Source organism: Scyliorhinus canicula, chromosome 16 (assembly GCF_902713615.1).
Source record: "Scyliorhinus canicula chromosome 16, sScyCan1.1, whole genome shotgun sequence".
Lineage (NCBI taxonomy): Eukaryota > Metazoa > Chordata > Chondrichthyes > Carcharhiniformes > Scyliorhinidae > Scyliorhinus > Scyliorhinus canicula.
The window spans coordinates 48,979,655-49,003,098 of NC_052161.1; the positions used below are offsets into that span (position 1 = coordinate 48,979,655).

At 43.9% G+C, this 23,444-nt stretch overlaps 1 protein-coding gene across 2 annotated transcripts in view; it reads left to right on the forward strand.

Annotated features, from left to right (window-relative positions):
- LOC119950798 (inositol polyphosphate-5-phosphatase A) overlaps positions 1–23,444 on the forward strand; it is a 659,385-nt gene that overhangs the window by 480,732 nt on the left and 155,209 nt on the right. For both annotated transcript variants that reach the window (XM_038773583.1, XM_038773584.1), the window contains exon 9: positions 21,939–22,023. In XM_038773583.1, the coding sequence (XP_038629511.1) occupies positions 21,939–22,023 (85 nt within the window). The remainder of the gene's footprint in view (positions 1–21,938; positions 22,024–23,444) is intronic.

Below are 23,444 nucleotides of genomic sequence, written 5' to 3' on the forward strand. Positions count from 1 at the left end.
AGATGAGACTAAAATTCAATAACTGTGATATCAATTAAAGCTGGACAGGCCCAAACAATTAATTTTTGTGCTAATCGTATTTGTCAAACTGGTGCTGGGAAAACAAAGATTGATGATTAGCTGTGTGCTAGTACACTGCTGCCTGTCAATCACGATTTAACTTGTACAGCATGTGCTGAGACTGAAGCCAAGCACTCATTATACAACCAAGATTTCTTTTGTAATTTGTGCTGGCGGGAAAGGTGCCGAAGAAACCTCAGTTTTTAATGCAAAACTGAAGTACAACTTGCAATGTCATTTGAAAGCCTTGAAGGAATATTTAAGGGGTTTTTAATTTAGTGATTGCTTATTTTAAGATAGTGACCTCATTATTTAATAATGATTGTAACAGAAGCCATGTCACAGCTATGTTGTCATTTCACCATATCGATGTGAGAAAGACATTAAGGCATTTCAGTTCTGACTGCATGATTGCAGCTTAATTTATCATGAATTCTAGATTAAGTGAAAGCCTTAGTTATATTTCAGCAAAATAACATTTCTTTAAGGTTTTAATGCAGCGATATAGTAACCCCCTCCCCAAACTCCTTTTGGTCTTGAAGAATTTCCTGTTTGATGTGGAGTTGAATAACTGGATGTGATTACAAAGCAATAGGTCTAATCAAGGGATTAACATGATGTTGTAAAATGCAAAAGTGGTTTTACAATCACCTTCTAAACCCTGTGCTGAGATTACAGCCTTGAAATTCAACCCAGGAATTACTTAATGCTTATAACGTAGGTGCACAGTTACCATTTCCAATGAATGCTTTATTGAGTTTTGTGTCTGTTTAAAGTAGGAAATGAATTAGCTCTCGGTGCTGATAGCAAGTCAATGTACTCCATGTTGTTGAAGCACAATTATGTTAATGCAAGGAAATGAATAATTGTTCAATCATTACAGCAAGTTCTCTAATCTACATAGGTAGCTGTGGCTGGGTAAGCAGCACTCTTGTCTCCGAGTCAAGCACCAGAGTAGAGTCGCTATCCTGGTCTTAATCAACTTCACTGAAGGAGATCACCTGATCATTGTCACATTGCTGTTTGTGGGAGCTTGCTATGCACAAGTTGGCTGCCACTCTTCTTACATTACAGCAGTGACTACATCTCAAAAGTACTTCCCTGTTAAGCCTGTTTACAATAGACTGCTGGTAAATAAACTATGCTTGATGTGATTGATCAAAGTATATGCAATTGAAAGCTTTGTAAGTGTCTGGCACCTCCAGGGGACATGGAAAAGTGTTCAAGGAGAGCTAATTGAATCAAAGAAAATTAACTTTAATTTCACTAACTGGAAGAAAACACAATTCTCATTCAGTAAAATACAAGCAAAAGGATATTTTGTTTTGGAGATGTTGGGCAGGATTTTCTTGGAGTCAGGGAGACTCGGCAGATCTTTAAAAATGGCTGATGTGACCCGATTCCAGGATTCCTGCCCTCATTCCCGTACCCCCAGTTTTCATCAGCATGGGAGATGGGTGCGGACATCCAGCCTGAAATGTGTATTCACGACTTTGTTGGTTCCATTGCAGGAGTGGGCATCTCCCAGCCCCCGGCAAATTTCATAGAGTTGGGCCAGCTTTTCAAGGATCCGTGGTGCATGGCTTCTCAAGCTGTCATGACCCATAGTCTGGATGAAGGAAACCTTTTGAAAGATAATTTGAGATGTTCTTATATGCTTCACCTTATTGTCACCCTTCATTGGGCATGGTTGGTGAGAGCCCAAAGTTCCGTACGTTAGATGAAACGTCTGCACAGAAGGAAAAACATTATTTGATGGGCAGCCTTTTCTTCATGTCTATTTTGTCAGTGGCTCAATGCTTACCTACACAAGATAAACAGTTGTCACGTGTTATGGTTTATGCTATTGTTAATTGTGGTGCCTCGAGACATACAGTGGAGTGTATTGATGAAAAGCAAAGGCTGTTAGATAACAAGCTTAGATTACTATGGAACATTATGTAACTGGTCTTTACACTTCAGCCTCCTAGTTCACATGGCCCAGGATCCTCCTCCCAGGGCACCGCACTAACTCCCCATTCTCCAGGATTTGCACGATCTTGTGTGATTGGCCCCAAGCCGAGCACATGGTCTGTGGAGCTCACTCTTTAAAGGGGCCATGCTACCCCCAACTCACACTTTGGTGGGATTCTCCGACCCCCCGCCAGGCCGGAGAATCGCTGGGGAGGGGGGGGCGGGGGCGTGAATACCGCCCTGACGCCGGCTGCCGGATTCTCCTGCGCCGGTTTTTCGGCGGGGGTGGGAATTGCGTTGTGCCGGTTGGGGGCCACTGGCAGCGCCCCCCCCCCCTCCCTTCCGGCGCTTCTCCACCCCACGATGGGCCAAGTGGCCGCCGTTTTCGGCCGGTCCCACCAGCGTAAATTACACCAGGTCCGTACCGGTGGGACCTGGCTCTGCAGGCAGCCTGCAGAGTCCTCGGGGGGCGGGGGGGGGGATCTAGCCCTGGGGCGGGCCCCCACGGTGGCCTGGCACGCGATCAGGGCTCACCAATCTGTGGGCGGGCCTGTGCTGTGAGGGCATTCTCTCCCTCTGTGCCGGCCAGTGTAATGGTCCGCCATGGCCGGCGCGGAGAAGAACCCTGCTGCGCATGCGCTGGAATGACGCCAGTACACACTGGTGCTCCTGCGCATGCGGCAACTCGTGCCAGGTGGCACAGCGCCAACCCCGTTGCCGTCGGCCTAGCCCCTGAAGTTGTGGAGGATTCCACACCTTTCGGGCGGCCCGACGCCGGAGTGGTTCACGCCACTTCTCGGCGCCTGTATGGCTGCCCTGGGGGTTAGTGGAGAATCCCGCCCTTTAAGTCCCTTAACACACTGCCCCAAAGCTATGCACAAAAGATACAATGGCTAGCAGGGACAACCAAGGAAAGAGAGTCCATCGTGAAGTCAATCAGTCCAGAGACCTCCGGGTCTTCCCAGATCTCCATAGCCCAGCCACAGGCTCGGCACTCTATTGGACAAGCGAGTAGTCCACAGTCGATGCCACCTCAGGAGGGGCCACTTTGATGACAGACGACCTAATCTCACTAGCCTCGACAGACGCAGCAGGTTGAACAGATATGGGAGTCCCTGTCTCCCTTTGGCTGGACCGATTTACAGAAGTATTCACGATGCTCGCTGGGCTAGTCGACTCTGCGTCAGGGTCAACACCCCTAGAATCCTCAGCTGGTCAACATGCTTTTTGACTGTCTTCCTGTTAACATTGACCACATAAAACACCAGCCCTGACTAGTCCACAATCCCTCCTTCTAATCAAGGCAAACTGGCAGGAAAATTTCGGACCAATACTGAGTCTCCCACTCTGAACGACCTGTCACCTCTCTGCTCTGACCGCTGACTGTTCTGGGAGACCTGACGAGCCTCAAACCTCTCCACAAAATTGGGAAATACTAGATCCAATTGGGTTCTTAAACAATGTCCCATGAGCAGCTCAGCTGGTGTGAACACCATGGTCACAGTAAAAAAAAATAAGCGAACCTCTGGCAAAGTGGTTTATCACGTTACTTTCTCATGGCATTCTTGAAAGTTTGAATGGCCAGACCATTTGATACTAGGTGTCTTCGTATTAAATATGCTATTTGAGAATTATTACCAGTGAAGGGGGTGTCGTTGTCCAAAACAATTGACTTGGGAAGCCCATGAATTGCAAGCACTCGGCACAAAGTATCTATTGTGGCCGCCAAGGTAGTGGTCCCCATCACTTGGAGTGAGCATCAAACACCTTGCCAGGAATAATCCTGCATAATCAATGTGTAATCTGGCCCATGGATGACCTGACTATTCCCAGCCAGACTGTGTTATCCATTTGACCTTTGAAAGAATAGGGTCTCTTTGAGTCCAGCTGGGGATGTGCGCTGCAGACCCTGGCAGGGTGTCTAGGGGGTTTAGGGCTAGAATAATCTCCTGGGGTACTGGTGGTGGCGGAAGCTTTTGTAAAGGGGCAGGTAAGTTAGCAATTTGCGTCCCAGGCCGGTGCTGAAAAGTATAGTTGCAAGCCTCCAACAACAGTGCCCAATGCTGCATCCTCACTCAGGCTATGGGAGTATGGGCTTATCTGGGTGTCAAACGTACATTTACCGGTGGAATTTCTTCACACCGGATATAACCACTAAGCCTTCCTTCTCAATCTGGGCATGATTTCACTCTGATTCAGAAAGGGTCCTTAAGGCAAATTCGAGAAGGTGTTCTGAAGCATCTACCATTTTGTGCCCCTATACCAGAAGAGGACTTATCAAATGTCAGCGCAATTGGTTACCCCAGATCAAAATGCACCAAGGGGTTTGATAACTGTCAGGCTTGCTTCACAACTTGGAAGGTTTCCTTTTCAGGCTCCCTCCATTGCCATCGCTGATTCTTCCTCAATAGTGGTGTAATGGTACCAATGTTGTGGCTAGATTCTGAATAAACCTTCCATAGTAATTGACCATATCAAGAAGGACTTCATTCACTGACATTTTTGGGTGCAGGGTTGTCTCATGTGGCCTTGACATTTTCTTCCAATGGGCGCATCCCTATCGCATCAATGCAAAATACTAGATATGCCACCTCTGAGGCCTGAAAAGTACTTTTGTCGCTTTTTAATCGGACCCCAGCTTCACAAAACCTTTTAATACTTCTGCCAAGCTGGCCATGTGTTCTCCTGGTGTAGTGACGGTGGCGAGCATATCATCAAGATAAGCCATCACCTTGGGAATTCCCTGTAGGGGATTTTCTATTATGCGCTGGAATGAAGCAATGCCGACCATCAGTCTGGTATATTGGAAGAGGTTTTTGTGGCTGTGGATTTTAGCAAACCTCTGAGACTCCTCTTCCAACTTTAGTTGTGGGTAGGAATGCCTGAGGTCCAATTTTGAGCAGGTGAGGCCCCCTGTCAGCTTAGAGTAGAGGTCTTCAGTTTGGGAAATTGGATACTGATCAGCCTGGGCAGCTTGATTTGTGGTTAGCTTATAGTCCCCACAAATCCTTATCGACCGATCAGGTTTAAGGACAGGGACTATTGGTGCCGCCCACTCTGAAAGCTGAACTGGTTTGATTATACCCAGCTCTTCCAATCTCCTTATCTCTGCTTCAAACTTCTGATGCAATGGGTATAGCGCTGGTCTGAAGAACCGTCAAATCCGGATTGACATACCTGTCTTTTTGCCCTTAATTCAGCCCAATTCTTTGTGGAAGGCATCTTCATACCTCCTTAGGCATCTGGGAGGATGCTGTCAGATATTTTGGGGATTTCTAGCCAGTTGAGCCGAATCTTCTGTAACCAGTCTCCTTCCAACAGACTGGGTCTATGTCCTTCCATGGCAACCAAAGGTAGATTGGCCGCCTCCACAGGTCACTGGAGTCCTGATTGTCCTCAGGATATTCAAAATCTCCCTGGTGTGTGTGCAAAGCTTGGCTGTAGCAAGCTTAAAGACTGTGTTCCTGCACACAGATATTGGGAAGTCTCCTCACCCACAGCAGTCATCGCAGCCCTGGTGTCGACTTCCATTTTAAGAGGTCTACCTTTGACCCTTCTGAGTCATCTTATTCAACTGACGTATTGCATTCTCTTATTCAGAGTTCTTCTCCATTATCTTCAGTGGTGCCATGGACTGCTGCTGCGTTTTTTTTGTAGTGGTGTCCTTTGCCTTGCACGGCAACATGCTTGAATGTGCTGCCTTCAGTTGTAAAGGAAGTGCACAAACTCTTGATCATGGCAGGCCTCCTGGATATGGTACGACCGGCAACCACCTTGGATATGGTTTAACGCCCCAATTCCTTCTCACCCCAGCCCTGTTCCGAAGACCATGTATGGTTCTGAGTTGTGCCTGTTAAACCTGCCGCAGACCTCACAGCTGTATCGCCCCGTACTTGTTTACCATCCTCTTCAGTCACTCTTTGAAGCTCAGTAGCACATTCACCATCTGAGCTAGCTCAGTCACTTTTCCCAATGTAATTATGGTCTCCACCAGAAGCCTGTTCTGGATATTCAAGTTATGGATCCCACAAACCAGCCAGTCGTGCAACATGTTGCTAAGTGCAGCCCCAAACTCAGTGCTCAGCAAACTGGAGAAGCCTGGCTATGAAGACTGAGACAGACTCTTCATGGTCCCTCACTGCAGAGTTCAACTTATAATGCTGAAGGATAATCGAGGGCCTTGAATTGCAATGTTCTTTCACCAATTTCACTGGTCAAAGGTCTTTGAGTTGGGTGCCTCTGGAGATGTAATGTTGCTCACTAAATTAAACATTTGGAGCCCACGAACTGTCAGAAGTATCACCTGCTGCTTGTAATCACCTGTGATCACCTGCGGTAAAGGAGAAACTGAGCCGTTCGATGTACAAATTCCATGATTCAAACCCTTGGCCAAATAGGTTTAGGTTCCCAATGATCGGCATTTCCACTCATGGTTTAAATGATTCCAACTCCTGCTGGAGCAGCTTCTCTGTTTTCTCAACTGTTCCTTCCTTCCCCCCCCTCGATTCACGATGACTGTCGGCTGCGATCAAAAACTTTTACCTCGTCGCCAATTTGGTGGCTCGAGACATACACTGGAAACGTCCAGTAGTAAACAAAAGAGTTTATTGATGAAAGGCAAAGGCAGTTATATAACAGGTGTAGAACACTATACAACAGGGGCAGGATTCTCAAACCCCCTGCCAGGTCGGAGAATTGCGGGGGGTGGCTTGACTCCCCCCCGCCGCTCCATCGCCAGCTGCCAAATTCTCAGGCGGTGGTTTTCAGGCGGGGGCGGGGTTCACACCATGCCGGTCGGGGGCCGTTGGCAGCGGCCTCCCCCGGCAATTCTTCGGGCCCCGATGGGCTGAGCGGCCGCCTGTTTCCAACCAGTCCCATCAGCGTGAAATGGACAGGGTCCATCATGGCGGGACCTGGCTTGTAGGCTGTCTACTGAAGTCCTCGGGAAGGTGCGGGAGGATCAAGCCCCAGGGAGGGGTCCCCATGGTGGCCTGGCCCGCGATCGGGGCCCACCGATCTGTAGGCGCCTGTGCCGTGGGGGCATTCTTTCCCTCTGCACCGGCCTCTGTAGGGCTTCGCCATGACCGGCGCGGAGAAGAAACCCCCTGCGCATGCGCAAGAACATGCCGGCAGTTCTGCACATGCGCGGGACCACGGCGCACCTTCGGCAGCGGTTAGCCCGGCGCCAACCCCTCTGGCGCTGACCTAGCCCCCAGAAGTGCAGAGGATTCCGCAACTTCCGGGTGGCTCGACACCAGAGTGGTTCGCGCCGTTCTTGGCGGCGGCGTCGGGCCATCCCGCCGATTGCGGGAGAATCCTGCCCCAGATCTTTACTCTTCAGCTCACTGGTCCACACTGCCCAGGGTCCTCCTCCTAGGGCCCAGCGCAAACTCCCATTGGCTGGCATCTGTTCACTCCCACGCAATTAGCCCCAAAATGACCACATGATCCGTGGAGTCCGCCCCATTAAAGGGGCCGCACTACCATAATAATTTAACGGTCTAGTTGATTGATTTTTTTAGCGAGTCTCTTGTGATCCCTGACCAGACTCCAACAGTGAGGAGGATACTGGACCGAAACCCTAATATTTTAGTTTGTTTTGTAAGATGTGGAGAAAGAATACTTTGCTCCAGAAATTATTGCACGAAAAAGTAGGGATTTGGTATTTTAAAAACAAAACTTTATTATTAACTGTGACAACTGGAAGACTTTAGGAATATTTGAGTCTAAGTATTGGGCAATGTCAAGGTCAAAAGCCTAGAGTTAGAGTGTGCTTGGCTGCAATGGCCATGTTTTTTTAAAAAAGGGCCTGCGTATTTTTAGCAACTAGAAGGTGAAACTGAAGAAGGGATGTGTTTTTCAGTATAGGCTAATGGATTGTGGTTTGACTGGGAATGTCCCTGGAGAGTTCATGTGCTTCGCAGCCTGCAGAGATAAATGTTTTTTTTAGCTTGGGGAGATGTGGTTATTGCTGGGTGGAGCCAAGTTGTGGAGAGAGGCAATTTTGAAGAAAGCTGTGCAGAGAGACAGAGTTTGGGAGAAAGGCTTTTGGAAGTGACGTTCGATCTGGTCACCTTTGATTTTGTAAGAACACAAGTAAAGGCAGTTTTCTTTCCCAACAGGAGTGTTAAAGAAAAATAGTAATAATATTTTAAAAGCAGAGCAGTCTTGTCTGAAGGCCAGGGAGATGTTGAAGCAGCTATTTGAAGATATTCAGCCAGAGTCTGAAGGGTTCCAACCAGAGCCAGAATCTGTTCTGCACTGCAAGATTTACTCTACACCATGCTGATTATTAAGCTGGATTGAGAGCTGTATTTTTCTTGTTGTTTAATGAGAAATTGAATAGTAGTGTTAAGGGGCAATTGTAAGGTATTCTTTTTCAAGTGTGAGGTTAAAAAGTCAAACAGTGTATTTATAAAAATTTTGTTTTGTTTTAGAAATACCAAAACCCTATTTTTTATACACTCACTCCTGGAGCAAATTATTCTTTCCACACAGTCTTAAAATAAGCTAAAATATCGGGGTTTTGGTCCAGTATCTCAGCTACTGTTGGGGTCTGGTCTGGAATTGTAATATAAAGCAGTATTAAAAACTTGAGCCTCACACCAAAAAATAGCTTACAATTGCCTCTTAAACAATACTACTAAATACAGTAGAATACCCTTAATAATCTCTATTCCCAATTAAAGAACAAGAAAAGAAAAACATAAAGTTCTCAATCCATCCGACATCCTTCATTCCAATGCCACAGAGTAATACTTGCTTTCTAAAATAGATATGGCTCCTGTTAGAACCCTGAAGACTCTGGCCTTCAAAAAGCTGTTTCGGATTCCCCCTTGTCCTCAAACAGGTCTGTACTGCTTTAAATACTGTTAACCTTTTTTAACTGTCCTACTGTGAAAGCAAAGTACCTTACTCTTGGACTCAGTGTTTGCTCAGACCTCCAGCCCAAAGCTTTTTCACAATATCTGAATACCTTAGCTCCACCCAGCAATGACATCATCTCCTCAAACTGAAACCAATTAATTCCCCCGGCTGAAGACACATTAACGTCCCAGGAACTCACCCTGGTCAAACAACAGTGCATTAGCCCAGGCATTTACAATGGTCAATTTCACCTCTAAAAGCTTTCTGGTCTTGCAAAACAAGACTATTTTAAAAACATGACTACTGTAGTCGAACACACTCATACCCAGGCTTGTAATAGGCGAATTGCTAAATGTTCAAAATCTAATATATCTGAAATCCTGCATTCGTTACAGATTATAGTAACTCGTTTTATTTTGAGGAACGTTATGAATGACTGTTTTTTTAAAAAGTGTTTCCATACATGCCATTATTACAATAGAAAATTTAAAAACTCCTACTATGCACGTCAAAATCCCATCATTTGATTCCCCTCTCCTGATCCTTTCATTGGAGATTTCTATGAGCCCTGTCATCCTAAATTTGCCTTTCTCTCAGCCTTTCATGTTCAGTTACAATTTGTCACTCTGAGTGGCTGCAAGTTGGACCCTGCTTGGATATTTTACCTCAGGTTTCCCTCATTGAGCTTTTGGGAGTTTGGGTTCTCCTTTATAATCTTCCCATGCCTGTGCTGGATTTTTGAGCATCTGGGCGCATCCAATTCTTTGCCCTCTTGGCGGCGGTTTTTATGCCATTGGCATCGTACCCCAGCCCCAGATGAATCATTTGTTTCCTTGCAGCTAGTCCCACCACTATCACTCATTGGCCCATGCTTACAACTTGCCCAATGTATACGATTCAGGGTGTGATAGTACCTCATAGTTACACTGCACAAGAGAAACCTAAAATTGCAGTGACCACAGAAAAGCACATACTTTGGCCAGCTCTGCGCTTTGATTGCACATTGTAACAACAGTTCAGCTTGGATCTTATTCAGTAAGGCACTTATTACATGATGGTCAAAGGAAATAAAGATCACGCATAATAGACAGCTCATTTGATATCTGTTTCACAATTTCATCCAAAATAAAAACAATTCCCCTCAATTTACAATAAAATCACAAGCTGGCGTAAACTGAACCCAGACATCTTCCTTTCAAGGGTTTGAGTCAGTCTAACATTATCTGTAGGTTATGGGATAATGTTTAAGCCATAAGGTTTAAAATGTGTGAAGTGACTCAAGCTTTCTCCATATTAAAAACTTACACCAAAAAATACAAATGCAGTCAATAAAACCTTGTAAAACAAAGATCATATTTTGAAACTTGCTCTAACTGTCTTGATCGTTTTGCATCCACCCTGCCATAAATATTTCTAAAAATAAAGTTGCTGGAAGAAAGACTCTTTTATTTGTGGGAAACACCATAAGAGTCAGCTGCTCGATAATATTGCAATGTATTTCCAAATCCATTTGGCTTTATAATTATGGAAAAGGAGCCTTCCTCCTTTTTTATCCAGGTGACTCGATTTTTCTTGAATAGGGGAATTAACCGTTATAAGGTTTGAATGTGAGACAGTGTCTATATAATTCATGTGTTGCTGAAAAAAGAGGCGTGCTGAAGCAATTCATCTTGCACTCTTCATGACTCTTCGCAAGAATACCGACATAAGGGGAAAATAACAATTTATACTGTCTGAGGTAAAAGGACTCTTTGGTTAGTAAGTAGACTCTGATTGGTAGAGGCATTGCCGTGGCGAGTGACCACCAGATGACTGACAATTAACTGCCGAGCATTGTTTTACATTCAAACCAGGTAGTTTGACTCCAAGTGGGCAAGTCACCTGGCGGTCATTCTCCATGGCAACGCCTCTATCAATCAGTTTTCTTCTCGTACAGTATAAGTTGTTGTTTTTCTCCAATACTGGTATTCTTGTAAAGTGCCCTGATGAGTGCAAAATTAAAATCTTTAATACATTTTTTTTGGCAATACTCAAGTTGTATAGCACCAACTATAGTTCATGTATATGGAAATAATCCGACATAGTTCTTGAAAATGGGAATAAGCCTACATAGTTCCAATATATCACTAACATCAAGTCGCTGATGCATGAAATTATTATTGGAGCATTAATTGTATTGACGGTAATTTGATTCATTTCACCTTCAGATTCTCATTTTCCTCAGAATCAATACAATCAATTGTTTTTAGCACTTCGGGAATTGTGCCAGTTTCTTCAAAAACTTTGATATGTTTTTACAGCTTCAAGTGGGATCTTGGACCTGACTTAATAATCTAATGATTGCCTTTAGAAATGTTCCTGCATTGAATTTGATGCAGTTCAGCTACTTTCAGGATGTCAAATTACTGACCCAGCCTTCCACATGATCCCCAAGTTAGCCTCTGATGATGTTTTGTAATTCGTGGTGAACAAATATGGAAATATTAATCATTTAATTTATTTACATTGATCATGCATTATGTTATATTAGTTTTGCTGTACTGCAAGGTCATCTCCTGTTGGAAAGAAAGGTGCTACAATATCAGAAGCAAAATGCTGTTCATCATTAGTTAATCCAACACTCCGGTCTCTGTTAACCTTTCACCTACATCAAATTGGCTGCACAAGATACTGGGTGGAATCTTCTTTTTTTAATATAAATTTAGAGTACCCAATTATTTTTTCCAGTTAAGGCGCAATTTAGTGTGGAAAATCCACCTATCCTGCACATCTTTGGGTTGTGGGGGTGAAACCCACGCAGACATGGGGAGAATGTGCAAACTCCACACGGACAGTGACCCAGAGCTGGGATCGAACCTGGGATCTTGGCGCCGTGAGGCAGCAGGGATAACCCACTGCACCACCATGCTGCCAGTGGGTGGGATTTTCTGGCCTTCCTACTGTCGGGATCTTCTGCTGCCACCGAAGGTGAACTCCCTCCCCCCCCAACCCCCTCCTCTCTTGGCGAGTTCCCCTGCAGCACGGCTGGCGAGTAATGGAAATAGCCATTGACGTCGGTGGGCCCGACGATCCTGCCGGCATCCAATGGCGAGCCACATTCGCTGCGAGAACCCCCTCCTGCTGCGGGAATCCCCTCCCCCACAGGGGGCCGGAAAATCCCAACCACCATCTCCCAGTTAGAAACTATTCAAACAAAACTATAAATGTTAGGCAATTATCTGGAACTGCTATTGATAGGGTGTGTTCTATATAGAGGGGGGCCGGTTTAGCCCAGTTGGCTGGACAGCTGGTTCATAATGCAGAGCAGGGCGAACAGTGTGACTTCAATTCCTATGCCGGCTGAGGTTATTCTTGAAGGCCCCGCCTTCTCAACTTTGCCCCATGCCTGAGGTATGGTGGCCATGATGTGGAGATGCCGGCGTTGGACTGGGGTGAGCACAGTAAGAAGTCCTACAACAGCAGGTTAAAGTCCAACAGGTTTGTTTCAAGTCACGAGCTTTCGGAGCACTGCTCCATCGAAGTAAATACTGTATAATATTATGTATGGTTAGATGATGTATGTTGGAAGGAGTGTCATATTGATAAGCACTGGCACAGGTCTGTTGATCTGAATGATATGGTTCTGTGCTGTAATATTCTTTGTAGCATATAAACTAAAGTCACCATAGTGCCAGATGACCATAAGCTACTTTCCCCTTTGAGGGGGGAAGCTGAGTGATGGGGATTTAATCTGAGGGTCACCACACCTCAAGCAAGTTTGAGAAGTTTATGAATTGAACCTGCACTGTTGGCCTCGCTCATCATCACAAACAAGCCTCCCAATCAACAGCTAAAGCTAACAGACAATCAAACAAATCACTGTTTTTGTTGAAATAAATTACACATGAAGGGTTAGCAGCTACCATTAACATTAATAGCAGACAAGTTTTAATAGATTCATCTGACTTTTCTTTGGCACCTTCATGGATATATTAACCTTTTAAATAGTAAACAGAGGAATTTCATATAAATGCTTTTATCACTAATAGTATTTTTGCATTCATTTGTTGGATCTGAGTGTCAGTAGCATGGCCAACATTTATTGCCATTCCTAATTGCCCTGAGAAAGTGGTGATATGCTGCTGCCTTGAACCTCTGCAGTCCCTGATGTAGGCACACCCACACTGCTGTTAGGGCAGGATTTTAAAAAACATTTTGAGTACCCAATTCATTTTTCCAATTAAGGGGCAATCTATCGTGGGTAATCCACCTACCCTGCACATCTTTGGGTTGTGGGGGCGAAACCCACGCAAACACGGGGAGAATGTGCAAACTCCACACAGACAGTGACCCAGAGCCGGATCGAACCTGGGACCTCGGCACCGTGAGCTGCAGTGCTAACCACTGCTGCCCGAGCTTCAAGATTTTAACCCAGTGACATTTCCGGAATTTCCAAGTCAGAATGGTGTGTGGCTTGGAGGGGAACTTCACGTGGCATTGTTCCCATGTGCCTGCCACCCTTGTCCTTCAAAGTGGTAGAGGTCATGGGTTTGGATGCTGCTGTCAAGGAAGGCTTGGTAAATAGCTGAAGTGCACGTTATAGATGGTGCATACTGCTCCCACTGTGCATCAATTGTGCAGGAAGTAAATGTTTAATGTGTGGACATGGTGTTGATCAAGTGGGCTTTGACTTGGATGGTGTCGAATTTCTTGAGTGTTGTTGGAACTGCACTTATCCAGGCAAGTGGAAAGTATTCCACTGCATTCCCCACTTGTGCCTTGTAGGTGGGGACAGGCTTTGGGGAGTCAAGAGGTGAGTTACTCGCTGCAGAATTCCCAGTCTCTGACCTCCTCTTGTAGCCACAGTATTTAAATAGCAGGTCCAGTTCAGTTTCTAGTCAATGGTAACCTCCAGGATATTGATGGTTGATATTGATTTTGATATCAAAACACTTGAGCACCAAGCATCTATGATTGTGCTCTGCCACTGTAACAATGGCACAACAAAGTTTCCTCAGTATTTGACATCAATGCATCCAAATCCATGGGACAGTCACTGAACCAAGTGAGCACCCACTAGAGAAAATTGATGGCAGGTTTGGCTGAAAAGGTACAACAAATCACCTATTTTACAGTGATGTTGATTTTCTCACAGCAATTTTGCATTTTCCTCGTGGCACTATCACTTTTATTGTAGCATGCATTCATTTGATGTTCCTCAACAATTGGTAATATCAGCAATGAAAGTAAACTTAGGGCGCGATTCACCCAAATAATTTCTTGGTGCCCTTTTGGGCGAATTTGGCAGGGTGTTTCCCCCTGGCTTTTTGGGTGAGATCCAGACCGGTATTCACCCACACTTGGGGCGCGATTTAACACAAAAAAAGTCCCATTTTGGGCATGTATAGCAGTGTGTTTCTCAGTGTCTACGGTGTCGAGAAAGACCCCGCATTTAATGACACTTTGCGGAGGTTTCTTTGGGCCTCGGTGGAGAATGCCCCACCGCAGCCGCACTTACATAATTTCCTGCACTGACGAGCACAGCCCCACCACCGCACCCAACGTACCTCTTACGGGGTCCTCGAGCCCCCTCCCCCCGCCTTAACCCGCCTCTTATGGGCAAGGCACCCTCCAGCTCAATGCCTGGTACATGCACCCTGACACCCGGGCATCTTGTCACTGTCAGCTTGGCACCCTGGCAGTGCTCCTGTCAGCCTGGCAGTGCCACCCGGGTATCCTGGCAAAAGCAACCAAGGTTGTGGGGGGATCTCAGAGATTGACTGAAGTCCGACTCGCTGGACATGGCCCTCAGTCAACATACCTCAGCTATTAAATTGGTGATGATGGGAAGTATTCATCAGGCAAAACAATAGCTCATCTTACTCAAAGGTCCCAGGACTGAAAAACATTCACTTAAAAATAAAAAAGAATTTAGCTTGTCTTACCTTAGATTACAGCACTCATATGTTGTGTGAATTATAATGAATAACAGTAATAGAGAAACATGCTAAATGGTTTGAATATGGCTGTTTCAATGCCAGGAGTCCAGACATCTAGCTTGGTTGTCATAAAATCCCACCACTTGAGATCATTGACAGAGTAGGAGCCATTTGTGTGACTGTATCTGTCATTCTCTGCTGTGTTCAGTAACCTTTCTGTGACCTTTATTGCTAGTTTGCATTGCTCCTGGTGACTCCTATTCTGGGTTCTGTGCTTGGGGAGGTCACAAAGACTTTTATTTCATATGGAAAGTATGTAAATTTCCCTTTTGTTCAAACATTCCATGATGCAAGTGCTTTATAAAAATTAGTGACAGTTCTGACAAAAACCCCTCTTTTTGTTTTTAACAGCTTCATATTGCATTTGTAAGATCTCTAGTGGCAGTTTGCCTAATATCATTGCAGAGTGAGAATAGCTGGAAGAACAAACTCTTCTCATCAGTGATAAATTATGTGCTGACCCTCAGAACATCTCTTCTCAGGGAGCTGGAGGAATCGTCACCTCATTCAGTCTGCTTGACGGAGCTTATTTTTAAAATCTTTTGACTGATGTCAGCCGGGGATGAATTGGCCAGGAGAAGCATGTTTATAGACTGTGTGAAGAACTTTGTCTTTGTGTGGGAATGTTGGTGACACTGTTATGGTTTGCTTGAATGAATTGTGATGACGCAGCTAATAAGGCATCCTGCTGGGTGTCATGGCAGGCAGATTTCAGACCTCCCACCTCAACTCATTCAACTCCAGCCACTGTGGATAATTTTCTATTCCCAATTCTTCCTCCACAAAAAGCAAAGTCAACTTTCACAGGGAATGTGAGATAAGTACTTTAGGAAATAATCTTGTAAACAAAATGTTACCTTCTGACCTGCAGCTGATACCTTGACTTAGAACAATTGAATGATACAGGCTATCGTATTAGGCATGGCAATTAACTGAAAGGGAAACTGATCCTCCTCATAGAATGGCTACCAAATGTTATAGCAAATCAGGGGACTGCTGGCCTCTTTGTCGTTTTACCATTGCAATGTCTGACATGGCTATTTTTGTGCTTTTTGTCCTGTTTTTGACTTCTCAAAAGCTTATGGTATATGGGATTATTGAATTAGAAGAAAAACATAAGGCTCTAAGCTCCCCCATTATCCCAGCAGCACCGCCTGACCTTTCAAAGACCACTCTGGAAGAATTATTTCAAAACGATGTGGAGTTTTTTTTTAGGAAGGCCAGGACTGAACATCAAACTAGTTTATCTGTTGAACCAGAAAGGTTATCTCAAATTATTATCTTTCGGTAACATTTTATTTGCAGTTTAGGACTCGAGTACCAGTTTTATTATTTTTCTTTATTTGTGGGTAACAATTTATGTTATGGAGAGGGGTGTATCAATGATAGTCAATGCACGCAGCATCAATTTTTTCCAATTGTGCTTGAGACAGATGCCAAATTGAAACCAAATTATTGTTTTATGCACTTTTTAAAAAGTTTGTGCAGTTGCATTTTAATTAATATAAAACAGGAAAGAAAAAACAGGCAAAATACAAAAGGTCACCTCACACTACATATATATATAGAGAGAGAGAGGACCAGCAATAGTGCAATAATAATGAGCTTAATAAACTTACACAGTCAAACGTCTCAAGCGGATTCGAGGCAGCGGACAAGATGTCAAACTATCATATAAACTAAGAACAAGAGGTCTTATAGTGAGAGTTGGTGACTAAAATCATGCCAAGGATGGTGCTTTTACACTGGCATATGTTTAGTCTGGATTCCAGGAGGTTAGTGTCTGTGTGCCAGGGTTCCCAATGTTTACAATGCCAAATCTAACTATTTAACATGGTGGCAGAATGGATCATAGACCCAGTTTTCTGTGTCTAATATTTTGCCGCTGGGATAAAGAAACTGGACTTATTACTTTGAAGGTTTGGCAGCAAACCCTGTCTCTGAAATCCAAATGAAACCAACAGTAGAGTAAAAGTCAGTGTGGGCCCACTATTACTGGGGCCAGGGCAGCAAACCTTGGACTTTACAGTTGAAAAAGGCTGTCATGACTTCCAGGTTAACAGAAGAAATTAGGATTTGAGTCAAACAAGAATCAACCACCCTTCTTAGAAACTAAAAAGTAGCATAAAACCAGCAAATAATAACATAGCAGGAGGATGGCAGTATTTAGAAAGCCATATCATACACTGCATGCAGCTGTTTGAGTTGGGAAATGCATGGCTGTAAATATTCTATGGGTGGGATGTTTCAGTCCCACCGCAGGATCAGATATTCCCACCTGCAGCCAATGGACCTTATATTGATCCGTCAAATCTTTTGTCATGTTGCTCGTTGTGTTCTCTCCTTAATTGGCTCTGTTTATGGCGGTTAATATGGTAGCCGTCCTTAATTCTAATTATGTTTGCTCAAGAGTCGCCAGGTATCTTTTCGATACCGCCACAAGGTTCAAAACCGAATACTGATCAAAGACTCGATACATCAGTTAGTAAGTTTGAAATCAGTACTCATTTATTTACACACACACTCATGCACAAACTCTACTAACTAAACTATCACTACTACTAAAGCCCATACTTAGCTTTGGGTGCCCACTCAGTCAGAGGAACAATGGCCGTTGTCCGGTTCTGAGGCTGTTGGGATCGAACTTGTATGGAATAGTAGCTAGGAGCGTCTATCTCGTAGCATGCGTTGACTTTGGACTTATTTGTTCTGGTGCAGCTGCTAGGCAGGCCTCTCGTCGCTGAGAGCCAAGGCCAAGAAGAATGATTTTCTCTTGGGGGCTTCTTCTTATACCCAAAGGGGGCTTCGCACGCTTTTCGACAGTCCTTGAACTTGGTCCCAATTAATTGGACTATATCCTGATCATTGGTATCGATTTCCTCCAATAAAGGGGTGGCTGCCCTGATTGCTGGGCGGGCCCTAGGTGGCCGTTGGCCTGCTTTGTTCTAGTCTCCTCTGGCGCCGGGGTGTCTGCTTTGGTATCGTTTACCTAAATGTTTCCCTTTTGTCCCCGGAGATGGCTCATTAGTATGCTAATGGTTTTGCAGTATCGGTCTTGTCTGGGAGCTGCAAACTCCAATCAACAGACAAACCTTGCACCTGCTTGCTTTCTCAGCATTGTCCATTTTTTCCGTCATTCTCTGCAAGTGTCCATTTTATAATCGGGACGCGCTTAATTGACAGTTATGGCACTCTGATCTCTTCGGCATTTTCACAGTATTTATCTTTCAACAGTTTGTACAATTTCAATGGGCCAAATGGCCTCCTTCTGGACAATAGGGATTCTGCAATTAAGAGATTTCAAATGCATACAGTTTCTGCCATTGATACTTTAAAACGCCCAAATGATTTATCAGGCTGCAAAAAATGAATTTTAAGTTTAGCAAGTGGAATGTAACAAATGAATAATGTTTTATAAAGCTTTGTTAACATCCTTTTAATTCATTTTTATGCAATCTGGGCTTCACTGGCTTGGCCAGCATTTGTTGGCCATCTCTAATTGCCTGTTAGAAGGTGGTGGTGAGCTGCCTCTTGAACCGCTGCAGTGCATGTGGTATAGGTACACCTACTGTGTTATAGGTAATTTGGACATTCTGAATTCTCCCTATATGTACCTAAACAGGCGCCGGAATATGGCGACTAGGGGCCTTTTTAAGTAACTTTATTGCAGTGTTAATGTAAGCCTACTTGTGACAATAAAGATGACTTTAAAAATCATTAATTATTAGGGAGGAAGTTCCAGGATTTTGATCCACTGACAAGGAATTGTGATATATTTCCAAGTCAGGATTGTAAGTGGCTTGGAGGGGAACATCCAAGTGGTGGTGTCCCCATGTATCTGCTGCCCTTGTCCTTCGAGATGGAGTGGTCATGGGTTTGGAAGGTGCTGCCTCAGGAGCCTTGGTGAGTTCTTGCAGCACACCTTGTAGATGGTGTACACTGTTGCCATTGTGCATCAGTGGTGGAGGGAGTGAATGTTTGTGGAAAGGATGCCAATCAAGTGGATTTCTTTGTCCTCGATGGTGTCGAGCTTCTTGAGGTTGTTGGAGCTCCACTCATCCAGGCAAAAGGGGAGTATTCCATTACATTCCTGACGTGTACCTTGTAGATATTGGACAGGCTTTGAGGAGTCAGGAGATGAGTTCCTCACCACAGAATTCCTCGCCTCTGACCTACTCTTGTAGCCACAGTATTTATATGTCTAGTCCAGTCTGTTTCTGGTCAATGGTAAGCTCCAGCATGTTGACAGTGATGGTAATGCCATTGAATATGAAGGAACATGAGTTTGATTCACTCTGATTGAAGATGGTCATTTCCAGGCACTTGTATGGTGCATTAGTTACTTGCCACTTGTCAGCTCAAACCTGAATATTGTCCAGGTCTTGCTGCATTTGCACATGGACTGCTTCAGTATTTGCACGGTCGTGAATAGTGGTGAATATTGTGCAGTCATCAGCGATCATCCCCACTTCTGACCTTATATTGGAAGGAAAGTCATTGATGAAGCAGCTGAAGCTGGTTGGGTCTAGAACACTGCCTGAGGAACTGACATCCCAGGACTGAGATGACTGACCTCCAAAAACACAACAATCTTCCTTTGTGCGAGGTATCACCCCGACCAGTGGAGAGTTTCCCCCTGATTCCCATTGACTCCAGTTCAGCTAGGGCTCTCTGATGCCATATTCAATCAAATGCTGCCTTGATATCCAGGGCAGTCGCTCTTACCTCTCCTCTGGAGTTCAGCTCTTTTGTCCATGTTTGAACCAAAGGTTGTAATGTGATCAGGAGATGAGTGACCCTGGCGGAACCCAAACTGAGTGTCAGTGGGCAGGTTATTGCCTATTGTCAAAATAGGATTCATTGGTTCTATCTTATACAGTGTATAGTGGGTGAATAGGCGTGGAAGGAGGGGGATGCAGTGTGAGGAGGTATGGGGTGGGTAGAGCACCATACCTTGACAAAGCAAGTACGTGCAGACACGGGCAGTTACTGGGTGGCACAGACTTGGGCACATAGGGGTGAATCACTGGGCATAGGTTGGTATAGGGGACATACGGAGGACCATTTGAACTTACCTGTCGAATGGTTCGCTCATCCATACTGTAGGTCCATGACATCTCTTAGGTGCTGTGAACCACAAGTCTTTGAAAAGCTGGCCTGACTCCATGAAATTTGCTGAAGTCTAGGATATACCTATTCCCGAAATGGAGCCAGCCAGTTCAGGAGTGCAGGTTGTGGGCTCCTGACCAGAACCAGCCAGCAACCTTAAAAGGCAAGCCTGAATATTGGAAACCCTGGGAATGGGGTTGGGAATCCTGGATTTGAGACTTGTCTACCAGTATTAAAGGACTCTTAACCCATTGAAAACGCAGGCCGAAGAATCTCTTGCAGACTTTATTTTTAAAAAGTACACATACTGATTGAAAAACTCATTCACTATTTTTACTTTCCTTCAACTGCATAATTCCTTATTAAAATATTTATTCGTGCTTAATCCCTTATGAAACCAAAAATTTGTTTCAAGCACTTAATCCTTTAAAAATTAATATTTCATTCAAGTGCTTAATTCCTTTATAAAAACTATCCTTGGTATCCATAGTTCCACTTTAAAGTGTCTATAACTACTTCGAGCCATCAATCAAATTGTGAAATGGCAAGCACCGCATTGTGATAATAGAAAGTTGTGAAGTCAGCCACGTAGCACTAATCCTGTCATGGAAACCCTCAGGCTGATGTCAATAGACAGGTTTAAATAGCACGCAATGTTTTTTTTTATTGGGTGGGATCTACTTTTTTTAATATAAATTTAGAGTACCCAATTATTTTTTCCAATTAAGGGGCAATTTAGCATGGCCAATCCACCTATCCTGCACATCTTTTGGGTTGTGGGGGTGAAACCCATGCAAACACGGGGAGAATGTGCAAACTCCACACAGACAGTGACCCAGGGCCGGCATTCGAACCCGGGTCCTCAGCGCCGTAGGCAGCAATGCTAACCACTGTGCCACCGTGCTACCCTCAGCAATGTTTTTTTTTAACAGTCCACACAGCTTTTTCTTCAAATATTTAAAGCGCAGGAGTTTCAAATATCTTGATAGCCAGGCAGTTGCTTTTGGCAGCTCCCTGGAGAGCTCCAATGAGTTTGTACGCTTTGTATGCACATTCATGTCTACTTTTAACAATCCCAAAAGCCAGATTGACTCTCCCAAAGAACAGCTCACCTCTTCCAAATACACCTGACTTTCCCCAGTGGTATGCTCGGACCACATCGAGAACAATACTCTGCCACTCCAAAAGAGCACACTACCTCTCCAGAGGACCACACAAAATTTTAATTTTTTATGAGACATGAGCATCACTGGCTGGGCCAATATGTATTGCCATTCTTAATTCTTAATACCACTCTTGAGATGGTGGCACTAAGGCTGCCTTCCTTAAAGAGCATTTATGATAATCGCCAATGGTTTCATGGTCATCATTAGACTTTAAATTCCAGGTTTTTATTAAATTTAAATTTCACCATCTGTGGTGATTGGATTTGAACCTGGTCTCCCAGATCTTGCTCAGTTTCTAGATTATTAGTCCAGTGATAATACCACTGCACCATATCTCAGCTTTAAATATGATAACGAAAAGGATGAATACAAGAGAAGAGCTAAAATAAAGGGCCCTCAGAATAATAAAGTTCCAGTATTCAATCACCCAAGCACTTGGTAAAACTGCAGAATGTCATGTAAAAAAATGTATATTGAGTTATTTGCTTTAAGTCAATGGTTCTGATAACACGGATATCATCCGTCAAGACACCCAACTGTTCGAAAACATTTTACCACCCAAATTCCTCTGAGCAATATCATGAGGATCTGTCAATTTATAATGTAAATTTTTATATTTAGTGTAATTTTATCCAAAATGGTCCAATTTCCAAAGTTAAGTTTACCGATCTCATGCTTCTGGCAGGGAGTCACTAGAGACTTACTTTTGTTTCCGTGGCTTGGCACTGTTCTTCTATTTGAAATGAATAAAACTGAGCTGAAAGTGCATGGAAAATATGAATAAATTTCTCATTCCTCACTCTAGGATTACAGACCAACGATATGAGAAGGTGCCCCACTTCCTGTTTGGTGACTTCAACTTCAGGTTGGATTCTAAAGGTGTGATAGAGGTAGGTGTTACCAGGCAAAAATCGAACCAGCTCCAGTTCTGCCACCATTAAAGTTTTCCACTTTCTAGTTTAACAGTATAATCAAGAATTGGATTGAGTTTTCAAAGAGGGAAAGATTCTTGGTAAAGTTGAAGGTAGAATGTCAGAAAGTATTGTATAAAAATTATTGAGGAAAAGAGAGTTGGATTTAGAACTCTACACCAGAGTATGTATAGCCCAATTAGCCACAATATGCAGATCTCATAGAACTAAATGATATATCCACATGGCTGTCCATTCATGCATGGCAAGTAAAAAGTAAAGTCATCATCGAGAGGTGACTGGTGGTGATTTAACCTGAGGATCACCACATCTCAGGCGAGGGGCAAGGTTGAGAAGGCGGGTCAGGCCTTCTGGAATAATCTCAGCTAGTAGGAGAATTGAACCCACGTTATTGGCCTCACTCTGCATCACAAACCAGCTGTCCAGCCAACTGACCTAAAGCAGGCCACCATAAATATAGTATATTTAAGTAGAATGACCATTAGCACTGGCACTCTAACTCTTGTTTTTTCTTAGAAACAGAGAAACAGATTTCATAATTTTTCTAATTTTAACGAATTGTGAACCAACAGGTTCTCTAATTCCAGACCCATTTTGTTCTGGTTGGTAGACTTTGGAGTAATGTCACTGGTTGAGTTGTAACACTGGTTAGTCCAGTGATAAGAGTGTAGTGGGATTAGAACATTTACAACTGATTTGGATGAAAGGGAAGATAAATCAAAGAAGAAGAATTAGGATTAAATAAAGGAGGAATGAGGGGCAGCACGGTGGCACGGTGGGTTAGCCCTGATGCCTCACGGCGCCAAGGTTCCAGGTTCGATCCCGGCTCTGGGTCACTGTCCGTGTGGAGTTTGCACATTCTCCCCGTGCTTGTTTGGGTTTCACCCCCACAACCTAAAGATGTGCAGGTTAGGTGGATTGGCCACACTAAATTGCCCCTTAATTGGAAAAAATGAATTGGGTGCTGCAAATTTATTTTTTTTAAAAAGGAGAAATTAAGGACAAAATAATTAACAGAAAATGTTAAAAAGTACAAATATTGACAAATGTTGTGGAAGAAATAAGGCAAGTATAAATTTGTGGAAGTATTTATATACAGTTAAATAACTGATTAGCTTGATAGAATGAATATTTCCAGCATTCATATCAAATTTATCAAATTGTTTCAGTAACTTTCCTGCCACGTTTCCAAAGGTTCACGAAAGACATCTTATCAATTTGTTCACTCATTTCTTGTATATAGGTGAGGAGTGGATTTTATTCAGTGCAGGTGGTTTCACCAATTGTCTGAAATGCTGGGTGTTAGGAACGCATGAGGACTGGGCTGCATTATTTAAATGTTAGCAGAGTGCTGCAATACAAATCACAATCTGTCATCA